The sequence below is a fragment of the Apostichopus japonicus genome, chromosome 23 (assembly GCF_037975245.1).
Source record: "Apostichopus japonicus isolate 1M-3 chromosome 23, ASM3797524v1, whole genome shotgun sequence".
In the NCBI taxonomy this organism is placed as follows: Eukaryota; Metazoa; Echinodermata; class Holothuroidea; order Aspidochirotida; family Stichopodidae; genus Apostichopus; species Apostichopus japonicus.
This window is the reverse complement of record NC_092583.1, coordinates 16,750,668-16,770,457: the sequence shown is the minus strand read 5'-3', so window position 1 is coordinate 16,770,457 and position 19,790 is coordinate 16,750,668. Positions and strand designations below refer to the sequence as shown.

The 19,790-nt window shown below is 35.5% G+C and overlaps 2 protein-coding genes across 13 annotated transcripts in view; one reads left to right on the top strand and one right to left on the bottom strand.

Annotated features, from left to right (window-relative positions):
• Positions 1 to 19,790, top strand: part of LOC139965002 (tubulin delta chain-like) — a 30,066-nt gene that overhangs the window by 8,915 nt on the left and 1,361 nt on the right. Inside the window, exons 1-13 of one of the 4 annotated variants that reach the window (XM_071967142.1) lie at positions 722 to 926; positions 2,366 to 2,604; positions 3,270 to 3,446; positions 3,886 to 3,978; positions 5,924 to 5,988; positions 6,907 to 7,044; positions 8,461 to 8,602; positions 9,428 to 9,601; positions 10,422 to 10,517; positions 11,648 to 11,720; positions 12,515 to 12,656; positions 14,249 to 14,409; positions 16,103 to 16,999. In XM_071967142.1, coding sequence (XP_071823243.1) covers positions 3,358 to 3,446; positions 3,886 to 3,978; positions 5,924 to 5,988; positions 6,907 to 7,044; positions 8,461 to 8,602; positions 9,428 to 9,601; positions 10,422 to 10,517; positions 11,648 to 11,720; positions 12,515 to 12,656; positions 14,249 to 14,409; positions 16,103 to 16,171 — 1,242 coding nt within the window. In that variant the 5' untranslated portion in view covers positions 722 to 926; positions 2,366 to 2,604; positions 3,270 to 3,357 and the 3' untranslated portion in view covers positions 16,172 to 16,999. Of the gene's footprint in view, positions 1 to 720; positions 927 to 2,365; positions 2,605 to 3,269; positions 3,447 to 3,885; positions 3,979 to 5,923; positions 5,989 to 6,906; positions 7,045 to 8,460; positions 8,603 to 9,427; positions 9,602 to 10,421; positions 10,518 to 11,647; positions 11,721 to 12,514; positions 12,657 to 14,248; positions 14,410 to 16,102; positions 17,000 to 19,790 lie in introns of those variants that run through there. The other 3 variants (XR_011792154.1, XM_071967140.1, XM_071967141.1) reach the window with 3 other exon arrangements.
• LOC139965001 (ornithine decarboxylase-like) overlaps positions 1 to 19,790 on the bottom strand; it is a 33,678-nt gene that overhangs the window by 13,598 nt on the left and 290 nt on the right. For 4 of the 9 annotated variants that reach the window (XR_011792153.1, XR_011792147.1, XM_071967138.1 and 1 more), the window contains exons 1-2: positions 19,499 to 19,751; positions 17,813 to 18,476 (exon numbers count right to left, since the gene is read on the bottom strand). The gene's annotated coding sequence lies outside the window, so the exon portion shown is untranslated. The other 5 variants (XR_011792150.1, XR_011792148.1, XR_011792149.1 and 2 more) reach the window with 5 other exon arrangements.

The window sequence follows — 19,790 nt, the reverse complement described above, 5'->3', positions numbered from 1 at the left end:
GAAGCACCATAAACAATTAGGCTAATATTGATGATTGATATATAATATAAACATGCCAAGAAAAAAAAAACAGAAAGGGAAGGTTGAAATTTCAGTAGGCTTTATATGAACTTTACCCGCCAATGGTTCTTATTTCAGGTGGACGTACATAATTCTAACTGTGTTATGGTTAACCTGTTGTCAGGCTGGGACACAAAGGTGTGAGGTGGGGGTGGGAGGCGACATATGCCACAATTTGTGCGAGCCCCAAGTGTACAAAATCTTCCCAATTTACGGGGCACGAAATATTATGTCCTGGCCAAAGAGCCTTTAAATTGTTGGTGTTTTTGAAACCCCATGCAGCTCATTTGTTCAAAGTTTATGTTCATGTCCTTAAGGACCTTAGACTGCGAACAAATACAGTAGATCAAAAGGTAGGTAATTAAAACGTGAACTTGGAAGAGTTCGATGTCCCTAAATTTTGAGATTTTACTTGTGGGCGTTTTCGAGACAATTGTCTGTTTGATTTCATGGCCACAATCAGTTCAAGGCCACAGCACTGAACTAAAATAACTTTATTTTATTTTTAGTTCAGTGCGCCACAGTAGGCAAGGTGTACTCTTACGCTTTTTGAGAAATGTGCAGACTCGTTTTGGTTTAGTTTCCAAGGAAACGGATAGAGCAAAGACACATGTACGTAAATGTAAGTGTCAACCGCGACTAGGTTTACACAATACCAGTAGCGCGAAACTTTAAAGGAAGTGATAAGTACTAAGTAGGCACCTGTTCCAATCGTTGGAAACCTAATATCAGTTGTAGGCTAAGTTTGTGACATACAATTAAATAAATAAATGTACAAATAAATTAAATAAATGGACGTGGGAACTGCCACAATTCCAAGTTAACAGTTGATGTTGAACCCTTGCGTGTGCGACCTGGCAAAAAAGGTAAAACTTCTGTCCTACTGCAGTAGTACTAGTTTTACTACTACTACTAATACTAGGCCTAGCTTAGGCGTAACGTTAAATGTAAGTCTCCTAGGCTAGTCATTAATCATTGATATAAGCCTAAGCTGGTATTTTACTAAAGTTATCCCTATGCCTTACTACTGTGTTACAAACGTTGGGAACCCCTGTGCTCCTACTGCCAACTTGAAGTTGAAAGGCTAGGTTATATCATTGCTCCATGCTCACTCAGGCATAGGACTGGAGTAATTAACCTGACCTATTAGGCCAAGTGCTCTAGTATGGGTACCCTTATTCTTCACACACAGTACTTTCTGCTGACACAAGACGGTGCTTTCCGCACAACAAATTTATCAGCAGAAATTCGAACGTTTTGTCGATGTAAAAATACCGGTTTTTATTTTGGAGGAGCAGAATGGCTTACTGAACTGATTAGGCACATTGAAATGACTTAGGTGGACAGAGAAGATAGAAGTTGACTGTAGCAGGATAGAATTTAGCTCCGAGACTACATTATTATTAGGATAGCTTAGGTTCGGAAGAGGAATGATTATTTAGTCCAGTGGCGGCATTAATTATTTAGTTAAACAGCGCCACCTTATTTGGTGGTAGTTTTCGATATGGCATGAGGTGAAAAAGGTGAGCTGTCGTAACAATTTACGTTTCATCCTTTCAAAGTTTCATACTTAAGGGAACATTTTTGGTGATATTTTCTCATTAACCTGTTGTATTCTTTTGATAAAATTCGTTTACTTCAACCGCCACCACCTTTTACTTCTTTACGTAATCCTTAATTACATACACCCATGCCTCCAGTAAATTATAAGCAGCTTATCTTTCCTGAAGTGAACTCAGTCTAACCATGCTTATCAACTTTCTTTGATACTTTCTCATGTTAGTTTCATCATCCTGAATTTGGTATCCTAAATTGAAAGAAAACTGTAGTGTACATGTAAGTGGGAATGGCCATTCCTTTCCGTACAAGAAATTTTTCAGCGGAAAGTAATCAGCGGTAATCAGCGGAAAGTACCATGTGCGGAGAATAACTGAAACCCTGTAGTTACTATGACTAGTAGAGTAACGTTAGAAGTTAAAACAGACCTTCAGTTCTAGTACTTGTAATAAATGGTATGTCACTTAACAGGAGAATTTAAGAATAGCACGGCTAAATTAGCAGTAAAATATGGTGACCAGATGTCCCTGATTTCTGGTACAATCTCCGGATTTCACTTACTGTCCCTGGATTGAAAGCTTCCCTGGAAATGTCCCAAGATTTTATGTGTTGTCATGCGGATATACACAGATTTGAAATCCGGCCACATATTATTTCAATTTTACATGTTTGGCCACATGTTTGTAGAGCAGACAACTTAACCTAAGCAGTGATTGTTTACAATGTAAATTTTATTCTTGGTTCACAGATAACTGCAATCAGATCATTGTATAACTTTATAGCCTGTCCAGGCCATACTTTCACAAGAAAGCATCATGTTGTATAAAGTGATGAATGCTTCCATATACCTATGGTTTGGCTGTGGCTATTTATCTAAAATAGTTGATTCTAAGTGACATGCTGCAAACTTGGGCATTGAGCATCGCCATTGAAACAGAACTTGCCAAACACTGAGTCATCATCAAAATTCCACCTTTCCCTTTAAAGGTACAATGTAGGTACTAAACCTTGATATCAACATGGGAGGAGGGGTGGGGGGTCAATAGCAATATCACATCCCTGGATATCCTGGAAAAAATATGGTCACCTTATTGTAAAGGCACCAGTTACATTAGTGTTTTGATCTTGTAGAGATGGAGAGTTTGCTTCCCAACAAAGTTGTGTAATGAAATTTGTTTCCTTTGTGCAAACCACCAAAGTTATTTTTTTACAGGTAAGCTAGAGAGATTAAGCCTTGCAGATTATGCTTCAGATAGGCTACACTTACTTTACCATACTTTTCTCCTAGTGGAAGAGAATGATACCACAAGATTATACGGCATGAGCATTACATGCAGACTGCAGCGTTGATATCCCTTACACTTTCAGTATGTTGATAACAACAGTAGAAAGTACTATATAAAAGTGATCATCCTCTACATATTTAAGTTTGATTACTCTGTTCTTTCAACTAAGTCTTATCTCCTTTATTTCTCTTTTAGTTTTGGTTTTCTTTTTTCCCCAGGCATTTATCCTTGTATTTCACAGGGACTAAGTTATATTAAAGATTTTCACAAGAAACTACCTTTTATGGCTAAGGCTTTGTGCAAATGTTTCACAATGGAGTCATGTTAATTATATAGTTTTCTCTATTTCTTTATTATTACCTACAGTGGAGAATTAATATTTGGCAAATAGGCATAACTTTCTCTGCTTCCAACTTAGTTTTAAAGTTGTGTGTGCAAGAATGTTATTCCAGTGATGTCTTGTGTACCAATATTTGTCGGACAATGTGGCAATCAAGTTGGGAGTGCCCTGTTTGAGCTGTTAGATGGAAGCAAAGAACCAATGCAAGTAGCCATTTTCATTTTGTTTCAATTTGGTGAGCAGTTACTAATGGCAGTGGTATTGAGAGCCAGGTTTCTACCAAGGGACAATTACATTGCTGGTAAAGTGGTCCCCTTTTTTTGAGGTCTTCATTTTCCTTAATTATGAAAATGAGAATTAAATTATCCTATATTACATAATTACCCAACCCCCTATTTGAACAGAAATCCTGAGGTGGTATCCCCACCCCCCCCCCCCCATCCTGTCCCAATACACCCTCTCGTCAGGCTTTGCTGATTGTTCTGCTCATTCTCTTGGTTTATTCAGGTTAACATCAAACACACCTACTGTATATAGTAATCACATCCAAGCTTAATGTAAAGCATCAAGGTGCACATGTTGAAATTTGCATGATCTTGAATTTCTTATGTTTCACTCTTCAATTTAAAAATTTTTATGCAGAAGACTTTGGGAATCTGCAAATGGTAAACGTAATGCAATCTTAGTAGACAGCGAACCTAAGGTGGTTAGAAGTCTAGCAGTCAATAAGAAAAGGTGAGCATTTAACAGCATCCTACTCCAGCTATGCAGTGTTAGGCAAATGATTTGATTACACACACTGCAGAGCAAATTATAACTGTTGGTACAAAATTAAGTTTTTATTTCCAGCCAAGTGATGAGGTGGGAGGGTGAGTTTCATTGATTGTGAGAGTTTTGTGCAAGACTTATTTTTTTGCTACAAGTAGTTTGCTGAAATGGCCAATGGGCTTTTCCTAAGATATTAGAATATATTTTCCTTGTGGTATCACTTACATAAAATTAGTTGCTTCCAGTGTACCTTTAGGCACAGGGTTCTGTATTTTTATATTCTTCATAGAAATTTATTGATTTGCCTAAGTTTTGAAAAATAATGTATGCCAAACAATTTTAGAGAAACTTATTCTGCTGTAGAATTGTCAGTCCCTCTGCTGGTGCCACTACTATGTGTATTGGGAAATCCACCACCGAGGGTTCTTGATAGTCTAATCTTTAGTATTTAGAAATCCTAATTTATAAATATATTTATAAATATGTACTTTCATGTACTTATACTGGATTTTTAATAATCTTGAAACTTCATGCTCAGGGAGTATGAGCCCTTCTGAGCTTTATCTAGGAGACACAGAGACAAAATAAATAACACTTGACAACAGAGTGCAGGGTTCTAAAGTCAGATAATAATAATACAATAACAGTCAGTAATAATAATTTAATTAATTAGGGGCTTTTAGGGCTAAACTTACCATTAAAGGTCTTCAATATCAGACAATTAGGGCTAAACTTACCATGAAATGTCTTCAATATCAGATAAAAATTTGGAAATAATTGCCTTACCATTGGGGCATCTCCAATGAGAAAACTTAGAATAAGTAACAAACATAGTTCTGTGTAAATAGTAAGCTGAGTATGTTTCTTGGTCTCTGCTTCCTTCAAGGAGGTGATTGTTGGTGCTGGCTGAGGGGGGGGGGGGGGGGTTCTGTCTCCGCACAGTATAATGTTAAGTAAATGTATTAATGTTCCCATCCGGCAAAAAGAAATAATGAAATAGTTGGCAACAGTTCCTTTAAGTAAAATTGCAATTAAAACACCTCTGGTTTCCTCCAAATATTACGATGTCTGGCAGGAGAGAGTTTCTTCAAAGGTGATATTGATAATGGTGGCGTTGGCCTCTAAACAAAGTTCTTTACTTATTTTATAGGTTACTATATAGCCAATAGCTGGACTAATTATTAAAATAGGATTCTGCTGTCTACAATACACACATAGTCATTCTACACAGTAATACTACCCTCAAAAAGTGGGTCTTATATTGACATCTGTCCTAAGTATCCATCTACATGCTGTAGTATCTATTAACATACTTATCTAGATAGTATCCTGTTTATTAACATATGCATTCATTCTCAAATATTCAATATTATATCAATATTCATTTCATCAAAACAGATGTGGGTAATACTAATTGATGTAAATTTATAATTGTATTATTGTATGAATTGCCACATGCACTTCTATTCCTAAATGTATACCATTCTGGAATCCATAAAGATGAAATGCAATCTGTCTGAAAATTGTGGTTCTTGTTGCCCTGGATACCATATTTACCATTTATTTAAAACACATAAACATCTTTATGGAATTCTAACAAGATGCAATTCAAATTGAATATTTACACTACTGTATGTTACAATTAAATACTCTGAAACTTTTGTTTCTTGTTGCCAGAATAGCTACATTAAGAATAGCTAAATTGAGCTGGCAAAGCTGTCTCACCTGTCACTGACAATAATAATTTTAAGTAAAATAAAGTAAAATGAACAACGGCAGGACACAATGTAAACTGGAAAAGATATGATTTTTGATCTGTGCTTTTGAAATTATTTGGAGGACAATAGCTTGACAACCAAACAGAAAATATTGTCTCTAATATGAACTTATTTTATGTTTTCTTTGTTGTTAGATTGCATTTTCAAGAATCTAACATCATTAGTACCAAGCAGGGATGTGGTAGTAACTGGGCCCTGGGTGAGTAGAATATATTCTCTCTTGATGATATATAGAGATTAGGGAACAAATAAAGACTATGGAAACTTGTTGTGTTTATATCTTTTAATTTATCATAGATTGTTGATGGGACAGCACTGCCTGCTGAAGAGAGGTACATATAGAAAAGTGTGCACTCATTTTGTATGCTTCTAATATAAATACAAACATTCATACATGTGCAAATTAGGATCAGTTACTACATGTATCCTTTAACTAATAGTAAGATATAAATAATGGATGTCCAGGCATGTTAAAGAGGGGGTGATGACTATGTGCTCTGTCTACATACTTGATATACAGGGGTATGATTTCTTTGATGTTTATTTATCCATTGTTAATAGTGATTGCACATTTACTATTTACTTGCTTCTGAATTTGTTTTGGACTATTGCGCTTTGGGCTTTTTTTAATTTTAATTTTTTAATTTATTTTTTTAAATTTAATTTAATTTAATTTTTTTTTTGCATTTTTTAGTATCGTGTTTTTGATATTGTTGCTTTTACATTGTTTGCCTTATTGGTTCTGTTTATTTAATATTTTGGATTTTGTTACTATTTGTTTTTAGGTTTGAAATTTGTAAAGCATTTTGAGCAGCTTTGCTGATTATGCGCTATATAAATATTACTTATTATTATCCATAGCAGATGGCCGCCAATTACAGTATGAACCAAATCAGGGTTGATTCGATCTTTTCATGTAAACTTTGAAACGTTTATGTATGTTTGGTTTTTTATATGGTGTGTAGAGGTTAGTACTGTCCATTAATTGATATAAATGTGGTTAAAATTTTGGCTCATTTCTTCTGTACTGTAGAAACTACGTAGAAAGCAGTTGCACTTACTGTGTAGTTTAGTGGGTGACTTTAATTTGACTTTGATGTGTTTGTTTGCATGACAGGATACTTTGGTACAAACCACCAGCAGAGAAATTCTCTTCTTGAGGAAAGCTTGGAAGTGATTCGAAGACAGACAGAGAAATGTGATGCCTTTAGTGGTTTTATCATGATGCACAGCCTAGCTGGTGGGACAGGATCAGGTATATTCTGGTCTCATTTTAACCAATGATTTGCTGAATTGATAAACTGAAACCTCATTTTATTGAACAGATAGTTACTTTTGCTTTTGGCTAAACATGCCACTTGTTAATATACAGCTACAATATAAGTAAATATAGAGCAACGCGTGTCACTCATATAGAGACCCCACTTAATCTCAGGTGTTGATTATAATTTCTATCTCACCAAGATAAAAATATTTTCCAGAAGCCTGTATAACTAACCCTTTTCTGCAGATAGTTTCAGCCAACTGGAATTAAAGAACCTGCCCCTTTGAAGTTTTTTTAAAATTTATTTGATAATTGTCAATCCTCCCTTGTGGTTGGGGACTGCCAAAGATTCCGATCAGTTTTTAATTATCTGCAGTATATAAATACCTGCAATTACAACAATTTACATTTATCTCACCCCTAATCATAGCTCAGTTGGCATATTTATTGGTCCGTCAATCAATTGTGCAGATAGAAAGTACTGATAAAAAGACATACCACTACACAGATTGTCTTGGAACACAGGCCCAGCCCAGCCACTGGGAAGGTTTCTTTTTTTTTAGTTTAAAGTCTCATCTTGGGAGGGTGGGGTTGCCAGGTCTTCTAGCAGCCTATCAGTATTTAAGTTTCCTACATAGTTTTTGGTGTCGATGATAATTGTAACCTTTGCATTCATGATGTGTGGTGTGTTCTGTATGTGGGTGTGTGCGTTTGTAAAGCCCAGCTTATAATCATAATATATGAAGAAGGGAAGGTAGGACCAATTTGATATTTGGTGTAAAGAAAATATCACATTGAGTACAAGAATTTTAATGTTTTTTGTGGAGGTCAAAGGTCATTTGGGGTCACCAGGGGTCAAACTGTGAAAACCTTGTCAACAAGATATCTCAAGAAGGGAAGCTTGGGCAGACTGACATATTTAATATGTATATGAACCACATCAAAGTACAAGAAGACTATAGTTTTTGGTGGAGGTCAAAGGTCATTTGGGGGTACCAGGTGTCAAATAGTGTAAACCTGGTAAACATGATATCTTAAGAAGGAAACCTTGGGCAGACCTCACATTAAGTGTTAGAAGTACCACACAGAGTACAAGAAGCCTATTGTTTTTGGTGTAGGTTAAAGGTCATTTGGGGTCATCAGAGGTCAAATTTTGAAACCTTGTCAACATGATATCGCAAGAAGGAACCTTGGACAGATCTCATATTTGGTTTGTAGATGTACCATATCAAATTTAAGGATCATATTATTGCTTTTGGTGGAGGTCAAAGGTCATTTGAAGGCAAAAAAATTTGTGAGATTCTAGACCTGTAGATGAAGTATTCTTTTCATGAATCAGCAGTCTTCACTTTGTCTTGTTGTATTTGGTGGTATTAACAAACTGTTGCTTTGTTTTTTAATTTCTAGGTGTAGGTTCACATCTTACAGAGGTGCTTCGAGATGAATATGCATTAGCCTATACCCTTTCTTGTGTTATGGCTCCATTCTCTACCGGAGATAGCCCCTTACAACATTACAACATGTTACTTTCTACTGCCTGGCTTCAGAGGTTGGTATTGTTTATGAAAGGTACAAGTTTTTAGACTCTTCGTTTTGCGTTGTGCTTCTTCTGCAACATCTGTAAGGTCAATTCTATATAGCTAAACTTATGAGTTTACTTCTAGAAAGCTGTAATTATTAGTTCATATTTAAAGCTACACTCACATGTTCAGTTTCAGCTGCTCTTGCGGTAGTTCACCACCTGTCTAGCAAGACTCAATAACATAATTCAACCTCATTTTAACATACAAGACCACTTGTAAATTAGCTACATTGACTAATTCATGTCTGCATAGCTGCACTTGTAAGGTCATACTCACCAAACTACATTTGTATAAACTTTACTTTCATTGATATATATTTACTATTGTATAGGCACTGTTTCTAGCTAAACTTCTAACTCTGCTAAACTTTTAGCTGACAAGGCATCTGAAAAATAGATAAAATTTGACGCTCTGAGCTAACTTCCTATTGATAAGCTGACTTTAAAGCTAATCTCATACTGAATAGGTCACTTGAATCTGACATGCTCAAAATCAGACTTACAAGGTAACTTCAAACTGACAGTCTAACTTCAAACTGACAGTCTAACTTCAAAGTTACATGCTAACTTCAAACTGATAAGATAACGTGGACTTGACAATGACAAGCTTATCATCTACATTTAATAGAACTACTAGCTATATGTGGTAGTTCTTAGCTAGCTTTGCACATAACTCACTATAAGGTACTATACAGTAGCGTCCTTATATGAACTTTTCTACATTGTAATCACTCTTGGTAACTCGCATTTCGTACACAAATTACAAGTAAAATTCACATGTCTGTTGCACAGGTATACAGACGGAATCATTTTCCTTAAGAATGACGACATCCTTCAAAGCTTCATCAACAAAGTCCAAACTGCAAAAACTTCCCAGAACTCACCAAGTATGAAGGATATGAACAAGAAGATTGCTGAGAGCCTAGCTAGCATTTTCTTACCCATCGAGTCTTTGAATCCTGTCAAGTAAGTACGTTTATAATTGAAAGGTTTCATTGTCATATGTACATATTTTCATGAAAATGTGGCAAAACTACCACCCAAGAAAAAACTCCCAATACTTTTTGGTGGATTAGATCATCCATCTGTGGTTCATTCTGGGGAAAAGATTCTCTTGTATGTGAAATGGTGGTTGCCGTGGTTTCTGTTCAATTGTTTTGTCGCTCAAGTGCTATTTGTGATTTTATCAATATCTGTAGTGATCTGTGTGCACAATTTACCAGAGGGATTTTTTCTTTTTTTTTTTGTGGGGGGGGGGAATAAGATCTGCATTAGGAACTTGGTTTACTTGACAGAGGTCAAAGTTCATATTTAAGTAAAGACAGCTAAAAATTTGCACCTCTGACAACTTGATGTGATGGCTACATATGTGACTAAGAGTGATATGTTTGAGAAAGAAGTAAAAATCACCTTTAGTTCATGTAACAACCAAAACATGAAGACATTTCTTGTCTACAATTTATAGTCCAGGTGTTAAACTTGATACAGTTATTATCTTTCTTTATACATGTGGTTTAAAAAAGGTAAGTTTAACAAAAAAAATGAGGGTGAATTATTATGCACTCTTACACTTTGATTCAATCCATTAATTTATGTCATAACTCACCATCGAAGATCAAATTTATGTTTACCTTCATCACTTTGTTGTTTTTTATTTTAGCAGACTTTACAAAATTAGCAGTTTATTTACAGTTTCTTTTCTCGTAGATATGACTTTAAAAGAGAAATCACTTCCCTTTACAGGGGTGTGGTTTTGGCTAAAAGAAACATTACTTTTCCTTTTCAGGGGTGTTCTTACTGGCCAGGAGCCTTGGGAATTGTTAAGATCTGTTACTCCAATGCCAGATTACAAATTTATCTCCATCAACCAGACAATCAAAAGGTAATGCTCAAAAAATAAATCTAATTAATTTAGCAAATTGTTGAATTTTACATTCCTAAGATAAATATGATCCAGGGTACACTTCCCGCTAGTTAACCATCTTTTGCATCTTTGACAGAAATGTTAAATATTTCTTTTCCACTGAATGATGCTGACATCTAGCAGAATGATTTGCTGGCAATAAAAATTGTCTAGACTTTTTTTATGCAAATAAAACCAGGGTACAAAATATATTGTACTGATAAAGTGATAAACTGAGGGTTTACATCTTAAAATCGCCCTCTGGAATTCTCTAAGTGAAAACATTAGAAATAGCGAATGAATTTCAACAAATAAAGGACATCTTAAACATTAGCTACTCAACGAATAAATTTAGAATAGTTCTGCCTTATTATGAGCATTGTATTTTACTGTTTTTTACCCAGCTCTGTTAAACCTCTATGTGTATGTTTTCTATGAGTTCTATTGTTTTTTTGTTCTTTCTCTATATAAAATTTAATTTTCTTGTTTTTACTTTGTAAGGGACCAGACTCTAAAAGTTATCTTACTTCTGGTCCCGCTGCCTCATTGCTATAACTATGTATTAAGAAATGTACTTCATTGTGATTTAAGGGCAGAAACAAACGAAACAAAATGAATTTTTTTTTTATGACAATCATACAGTCGTTTGCTTATGTCTTTAAGAAGCAGGAGTTGTCATTTTACAAAGAAAAACCAACTGCTTTTATTTCAATTTATTTTTCTTTTATTGTAATTACTAGTTTGTCTGCAATTTTTAACCAATTTGAGTTCTTTTGTTTTATCTTTTCACTCTAAATGATTCTTTCATGTTTATTCATTTCTCACAAAAAATCCTAATGTTCTAAATGTTTTCTAGCATTCTCGAACATGGGTGCTAATCTTAAAATTTTATTTCAAGATATTTCAGTCCATTACTCACATCCTTCCCATCATAGTAAATAACCAATTGTACACCATCATGATGTCAGGAAAAGTTTGTCCAATCTACCAGCCTTGTACTTGATAAAATTATTTTCCTTTTATTATTGGTAACAAAGTTAGACAATGAAACTGATTATTGTCACCTGTATTTATTTATTTTTGTATTTTCATTTATTTTGTCTTTGCAGCAAGTCAGGTTGGGAGAGTATTATGAAAGGTTTACTGCAACCCATGAGAAAACACAGTTCATCTGGAGAGAGGGTATCCTTTGTGTAGTTCATTGATTTATTGTAAAATACAGATTTCTAGTCTTTTAATGATTGACAAGCAGGTTTGGAAATTCAGGTTATTAGAGCTGTTGAATTGTGTTTTCCTTGTACTGAATAATTAAACAGGACCATATTTGGCTTCAAACAAGTTTTACTGAAGTAAATTGAGCATGAAACACATATGTGAAATATAACTTATGGCTTAGAAAACATTAATTCTTTTCAGGTTGTGTAAAAGTAAGTTTTGCCTGATGATCCTAGCAGGGTCGCCCTTCAGAGGCTGAATGACAAGTTACAGTAACAGAAGGGACGATTATCTTTTTGTCCCTTCTGTTACTGTTACTTGTCATTCAGCCTCTGAAAAAGATCCTGCTAGGATCGAAATGTCAGGCCCACTTACTTTTACTCATTTTTTTTTTTTTTCAGTCTGTTGCAAAATTTGGAGTGGAATCTCCAACAGGGCAAAACTAAATAAAAGCAAAATGAAGAAGAACAACAGAAGGAGAGGTGTAAAGGTAGTCATGTTATAAAATATGAAAATGTTAATAATCTGTCTGCTTGTCCCAGATCAGTTACAAAATTTTGTGCAATTTCATTTTTCATTATCTGAGAGATGCTTTGAGTCACATTCCAAGAGGAAATACATTTAATTTAGATTATTTTTCTTGTTTTATACATTCCTCTTGTTGCAAGATTTAGTAAAATCCTCAGGAACATAAGGCATGAACTGGAGAAAGGATAAAATAAAATGAATGCAAACCAGATTTCTTTGACAATTCCTCTCAGTTTCACTCGATCAGTAATCTGGTTATCGCAAGGGGTGATTCAAGCCGTACTTTTCCATCCTGTATTGCTGGAATAGAAAAAGCAATACGGTCCTCTTGTCGCTGTGTGTCTTGGAATCCTTATCCGGTCGACTACTGGCAAGGTAAGGAATGTTCAGTCTTGAAAGTAACTACACAATTCAAAACAATGCATTGGGTGGTGGGGGGGGGGGGGTGGAGGGAGAGAAGAGGAGCAGAAGAATATGTACTGGGAGGGGAAGAACGGAGGAAGGCAAAGAAAGGAGGAAAGAAGGGTAAGTGGAAGTCAGGAGGGAATCTGAAGAAGGGGCTAAATGGTTATCCAGTGTAATCCCTGTATATCCGAAAGCCATATTAAATCAACTGTCAGACTAGCAGTCAGTCTAACAGTGGTCAAATTGATGGATATATATGTGGTGGTATTAGAAACAATGACACCTTACATTTTGGAGGCCATGGGTTTTTGACCCCTGGCCAGCCAAAATAAGGTGAGTTATTCATCCCAGAGAAAACCACTGTTTCCCTATCTGAAATGGTCTCCAATTTGTAAAACTCCAAAAAGAGCTAAAACTGTTACTTGGATAGGAGACCGATGTGAAGTGTAAGTAATAAGCCATTCCACTTCTCCCATATGCACATGTGGCTGCTTGGATTTGACAAAACAACTGCCTTCCAAGACGACATTTAAAGTGCGTATATAGATATGGATTCGGTACCAAACTGTACATAGAACTGGTGTGGTGTTGATTTTACTTCCTGAAAAGTTGTATTTGCATGTAATTAATTTTGGCTTTGCATAACAGTGTTATTGATCATATTTGTAGTTCAATGAGTGATTTGAGACATGAGATAATATTTAAATAATTCATTACTAAATGTACAATTAACTTTTAATTACTCTTCACAGCAACATTTTCATGTTAATTTTGATATTTCTATGAAACAGTTGATATGTATTGTGTATAATGTTTCTGAAAAAGAAATCAACTGTCTCATGGTTTCTAACTTCTGGTTTGAAGTAATTGTATAAAAAGATAGAGGTGCTGATGTTTCACCCTAGCAGGAAATTCTTCAGGCCCTCTCACTATTTATACTTTTAAAAGGTTTTTTGCAGTAGATAATCAGTTTTCTTTATAGTTTTCAATTATGAAAAATTAATGTGTATATATGTGTGGTAGAACATGTCAAATTAAGTTTATAGACCTTGCCATATAATAATAATAATAAGTAATATTTATATAGCGCATAATCAGCAAAGCTGCTCAAAGCGCTTTACAAATGTAAAACCTAAAAACAAATAGTAACAAAATCCAAAATATTAAATTTATAGAACCAATAAGGCATAAAATGTAAAAGCAACAATATAAAATAAGAAAAACACCTGTACTAACCGATACTAAAATTAAAAAATTAAAAAAAAGAAAGACTTGTGGGATGTGAAAGAGTACATACCCTTCTATCAGTAGTAATACAAAATTGTACTGCCAAACTCTTATCCCAGCAGAGATTGCATTTTGGCATGACAGAAGAAATCACATCTTTACCTGGGAGTTAATAATAATGGTGTGATCTGTAGAGGGTAACTAAGTATCTGTGCAAATATTTGTTGGTATTATCAGAAATTAGAAATAATTAATTGCATTAATTAAAGATTAGAAATTAAAACGTAGTACAATTTTAGATCTTGAATGTTTCCCATTTGTTCTTCTTTCCTCAGGTACAAAACATTTCCACCTCAAAGCAAATGAAGGATCAATATGTTTGTGTAGCAACAGTTCCAGTGTAGTGGAGGACCTTCAAAACAGTCTCACCAAGGGTAAAGCAATGCTCAAGGCCGGGGGTTACTTGCATTGGTACAGGAGATATGGATGCACAGAGGTATGCAAAATGACTAAAAAATATAAATTTGCTCAATAATATGAATTTTTCTTTTTCTTGACGTAGTTTTGCATTTGTGTTCAGCTTTTAGTTTCTTTATCTATACATTGACTTATTCATTTATTTATTTGATTTTACTTTTGATGGTTGGGAGGGGTTTACCCCTTCCCCCCTATTATTTGCTAAGAAGATAAATTTCAGAGCATTCTCTCTCTGACATGTATTTTTTTGTGCTTGAAACTTGCAATGTGACAACAAGAAATATCTGATAATGCTGCAGCTTGTTGGTCTTTGTACCCAGCACTCCCACTAGTCCCCCCCCCCCCCCTTGGTACTCTGTGCAATCCTAGAAGATAACAGTCTTACCCCCAACCAGAAATAGCCATCTACACCCCTGAAAGAGATAATGGATAACATCGTATGTCCCCCTCCCTCCCACCTACCACAATCAGAAATACCTTCCTAAGCATCTGTAAGACAATGTCCAGCATACTCCTCAAACTCCCATACCATTGTAGAATACTAGCATATTCCACATAATCCCATACCAAGGTAGGATACAAACATACTCCCATACCAAGGTAGAATACTAGCATACCTCATACTCCCATGCCAAGGTAGAATACAAGCTTACTCCCATACCAAGGTAGGATACAAGCATACTCCTCATACTCCCATACTAAGGTAGAATACTAGCATACTCCCATACCAAGGGATACAAGCATACTCCACATACTCCCTTACCAAGGTAGGATACAAGCATACTCCCATACCAAGGTAGGATACAAGCATACTCCTCATACTCCCATACTAAGGTAGAATACTAGCATACTCCCATACCAAGGGATACAAGCATACTCCACATACTCCCTTACCAAGGTAGGATACAAGCATACTCCCATACCAAGGTAGGATACAAGCATACTCCTCATACTCCCATACTAAGGTAGAATACTAGCATACTCCCATACCAAGGGATACAAGCATACTCCACATACTCCCTTACCAAGGTAGGATACAAGCATACTCCCATACCAATGTAGGATACAAGCATACTCCTCATACTCCCATAATAAGGTAGAATACTAGCATACTCCCATACCAAGGGATACAAGCATACTCCACATACTCCCTTACCAAGGTAGGATACAAGCATACTCCCATACCAAGGTAGGATACAAGCATACTCCTCATACTCCCATACTAAGGTAGAATACTAGCATACCTCATACTCCCTTACCAAGGTAGGATACAAGCATACTCCCATACCAAGGTAGGATACAAGCATACTCCTCATACTCCCATACTAAGGTAGAATACTAGCATACTCCCATACCAAGGGATACAAGCATACTCCACATACTCCCATACCAAGGTAGGATACAAGCATACTCCTCATACTCCCATACTAAGGTAGAATACTAGCATATACTCCCATACCGAGGGATACAAGCATACTCCACATACTCCCATACCAAGGTAGGATACAAGCATACTCCCATACCAAGGTAGGATACAAGCATACTCCTCATACTCCCATACCAAGGTAGAATACTACTGTTAACTGGCTGTGAAATCTTCTGGAGGTGTAAAGGCAAACTGAAGAGCCAACCCTCTTTTCAACCTCCAAAGTAAATTTGACCAAATTGTGCTTGTCTTTTTTTTATGCCAGACAGTTTCTTTCTTGTTTCAGGACATATTTGAGGATGCTTTTGAGACCATTCACAGTGTCATAGATAACTATCGTTCTGCTGTTACCTGATGACCTTTGACCTTCTTGATGATGAATCGATGACCATGGACCGTGAAATGTTTCACTTTCTCTCGACGCATTTTTTTTATTGCATTTAGATTAATGGAATTATAAACCAGCAGAGTGTATTCAATTTTCAAGTCTTGAGAAGAGGGAAAACTTGTGTCTTACAAGAGTATTTCGCATTATGTAATATACATAAAACAATTAGCACTGAAGCTTTTATTAAACTTTGTCTTACTGTCTAGGATAATTATCAGATTTTTGTAACTTTGGTTGAGAAGCAATACTTCACAGAGTTCAGGCATCCAGCAAGAAGTGAAGTGTCGTGATGGCAACCATGTTCCTTTTGAGCAGTAAACTGTGTAGTAGTTATTAGTAGTGGTGTAACTGGTCAACAGCAGAGCACTCAATCTTATTGACCATCTTCAATCAGAAATTGATACCAGCACACACAAATCACCACATCCAGTGCTTTAAAAGGTTATCAGTATGATGGCCCCAAATTTTAGCCTGCTAAAAGTTGTTAGAAATTTTCGAAATAACTTTCGTAAAGAGCTACAATCCTTCAATTAGTCTTACTCTTAGCCTTTGAGGAGTGTTAAATAGACAATTAAATATCTCATTGAGGATAACTGCTTTTATAGTGTTGAAATAATGGACATGGTGACCATTTTTGACTTTCTAGAATATCTGGGGATATTGTTGATGGCTTTTAAGGTCCATCGAAAAATTGTGACATTTCAACATGATGACTCAACTAAACCAGGACAGTGGCAAAGAGGAATCAATATGCAACTTATTGTGGCTATATCCCTGGTTATGAGGTAAATTGTGGTAAGTGCATTGAATATTTTATTTTGAACATGAAATTTTTGCCTTTGGACTTGATTTAAATTTAAATTTTATCAGTTTAATACTAGAGTAAAACTTTGACATGTGTTTTCACATAAAGCTTTCATTTCAGAGTACCAATCCAATTGCTATTTTATCATTGTAATATAATAGAATAATGTTTACATAATTGAAAGCTGTAGTTGTATTGATAATAAATTCTTCAAGCAACTGTAGCATGTTGTGTTGAAAAGGTGTGGATTTTTTAAATTTGGTGATGTTTGTGAGTGAAACAGCAAAATGATGTGTTGGTATAAAAAGGTGTGTCATATTTACGAGCGGTTAAACCTACAGCTTAAGGGTATGCATCATATATGTATGCTACCGAAAAAAAAGCTGATTTGCGTGCACCTTTTACAAAATGTTGCAAGAAGTTTTCAGTCCTTAAAGTTGATTAGGAGACAGCCTTAAATTTTGCTTGTGTTTTGGTTGCTTGTGTTTTTGGTTGCTTGTGTTTTGGGTACGGAAAACTGCATAGCATATTACTCAGACGAACAATAGCAACAAGTTATTTGCTATAGCTCTGTACTAAGATAACTCTAGGCCTAACTTAGTTACCAAGTTAGCATCGTGATTGAGAATTGATTATTGCATAGCAGAAGCTAACTAATAGTACTCTGGACCTAAGGAGTGTTGCCCAGGACGAAATGCATTTTGCAGCCAGAAGGGACAATTGGAAGAGCAATAGATACTACAGCTTTAAATGCTGACATAAAATTAGATTATTAACTGAATTGTGATAAACCTTTATCTTACCTTGTGGATTAAAAATGGATGAATCAAATGTTGCAGTACAATGCATCGGTGGAACAGAGAATATGAACATCTTATTTCGTTTAAAGGGGAAGATTACAATTTGCTTAGAAGACCTTGGACTTTATTTTGCCCAAATATCTCAAAATGTCAAGCAGCTTGCCGAGCAACAACAGGGTTACTACGGATACTTGAAATTCCTTGAAAATCCTTAAAAGAACATAAAAAGTTAACGACAGGGTTCCTACGGGTACTTCAAAAAAATATAATCCTTGAAAGTCCTTAAAAGAACATAAAAAGTCCTTGAATTACATTATTATGTTGTGTCCTCAGGGGTTATACAAGACTATGACAGTCTTCCAGTTAAGTTAGTTCTTCACTGTTCTTCACTGTTACTTCTCCTTTGGTGAGGGCCTTTTCCTTCTTTGGTGTTTCCTTCATATTGGAGACCTACATGTACAGATATCTATAACAGTCTCTTGTAACAGGCTTCAACCTGCTAAAGAACTGGAAGTCTGAAAGGGGGTAGCGTCCCTTGCTGCCAGAGCTAATACCAGCCCCTTACAGTACACAGGAGTTTATATCCACAGATCATCATGTGGGGAAACTGGTGACTGCCATATGTTCCGACACACCTATGTTCTGACATCTTAAAGATCCGACAATCCTGTGTTGTAAATAATATTGTACATGGAGGAGAAGAAACAATAACTGTAAATCAATTGAAAATCAAAGGAAAATGTTTTAAAAATTTATTTAAATTGTCAAGTCTCTAGTAAGTTGTGGCAGAACTAGTTCAGGCTATGTTGATGTTGAAAAGTCCTTGAAATATGTTTCAAAGATTGTGTGGAAATCCTGAAAGAAGTAGAAGAAAGGAACTCCAGAAGAATTCAATCCCTCAGTCTCCACCGTAGAATGTTCTATTTCTCAAGATATTTTGTATTTTGGTCATAATATGCTATTGCCAAAGAAAAAACAAAATTGATTGCTGCTAATGTTTCTACAGCTATTCTGATTTTTCAAGATATTCACTTTGAAATTTGTAATATCTGTGGAATGCTCCTTTAAGAATAAAGTGATTATGGCATCAGCTCCTCGGTGCAGGCCTAAATAATAATCCTTTGTTTCAAATTACTAATAACTTTGCCATAACATGTTCTGTTAACTTCATATTAACAACATACCACCATTTTATGACATTCAACACCATTTGTCCTTAGCAAATTTGTACAACATTGTAAACATGTCATTTGAGGCCATAGAAGTCTCTTAGCTAGAACGGGATTTAAGCCAATGACCTCTGGGTAATTACAACAGAGGTCAATGTTTCAGATCCCATTCTAGCCATTTATTTCTTTGTTCTTTTCCATTGTCTAAAATTTGCCAATCTATTTTCAATTTACCCTTTACTTCAAAGTGGTAGAGAAATACAGCCCGAACTGATAGCAATATTTTGTTTTAACAGTCTGCAAACATATCAAAATTAATTTTGTGCTTCAAATCATTCTTTAAAGCTTCAACATGTATGTCAGATAACTGATCCTCACAACAAATTCATCAATTATCAGGTTCTTAAAATATGGGAATTCTTTAATAAAAAAATGATGGATTATACATTAAAACAAGATAATTTTTACAGTTGGTCAAAAAGTCATGTGGTTTCCTTTTGGGACATATATTGGGACTTACATTAGGAATTTTGTTCAGTTTAGGATGTTGATAAACATTCAACTCCCCGTTCAGTCCCCGAGTCTTCTCTTGTAAGGGCTAAGAGTGGATCCAAGTTGTTTGGTTTTGTGCCGTATCTTTGGAGTCATTTCATAAAAGTCTCTCATTCGGAGCAAATTCTGATTTCTAAATAGTCTTGTTCCTCAGTAGTACAACAAACCTGTATTAGGTTATCGCAGCATCCAGTTCTGTTATGAGGTATGTTCTTGAGAGCCTCTTCCCCAGCACCCCCCCCCCCCCCCCACATCCTAGA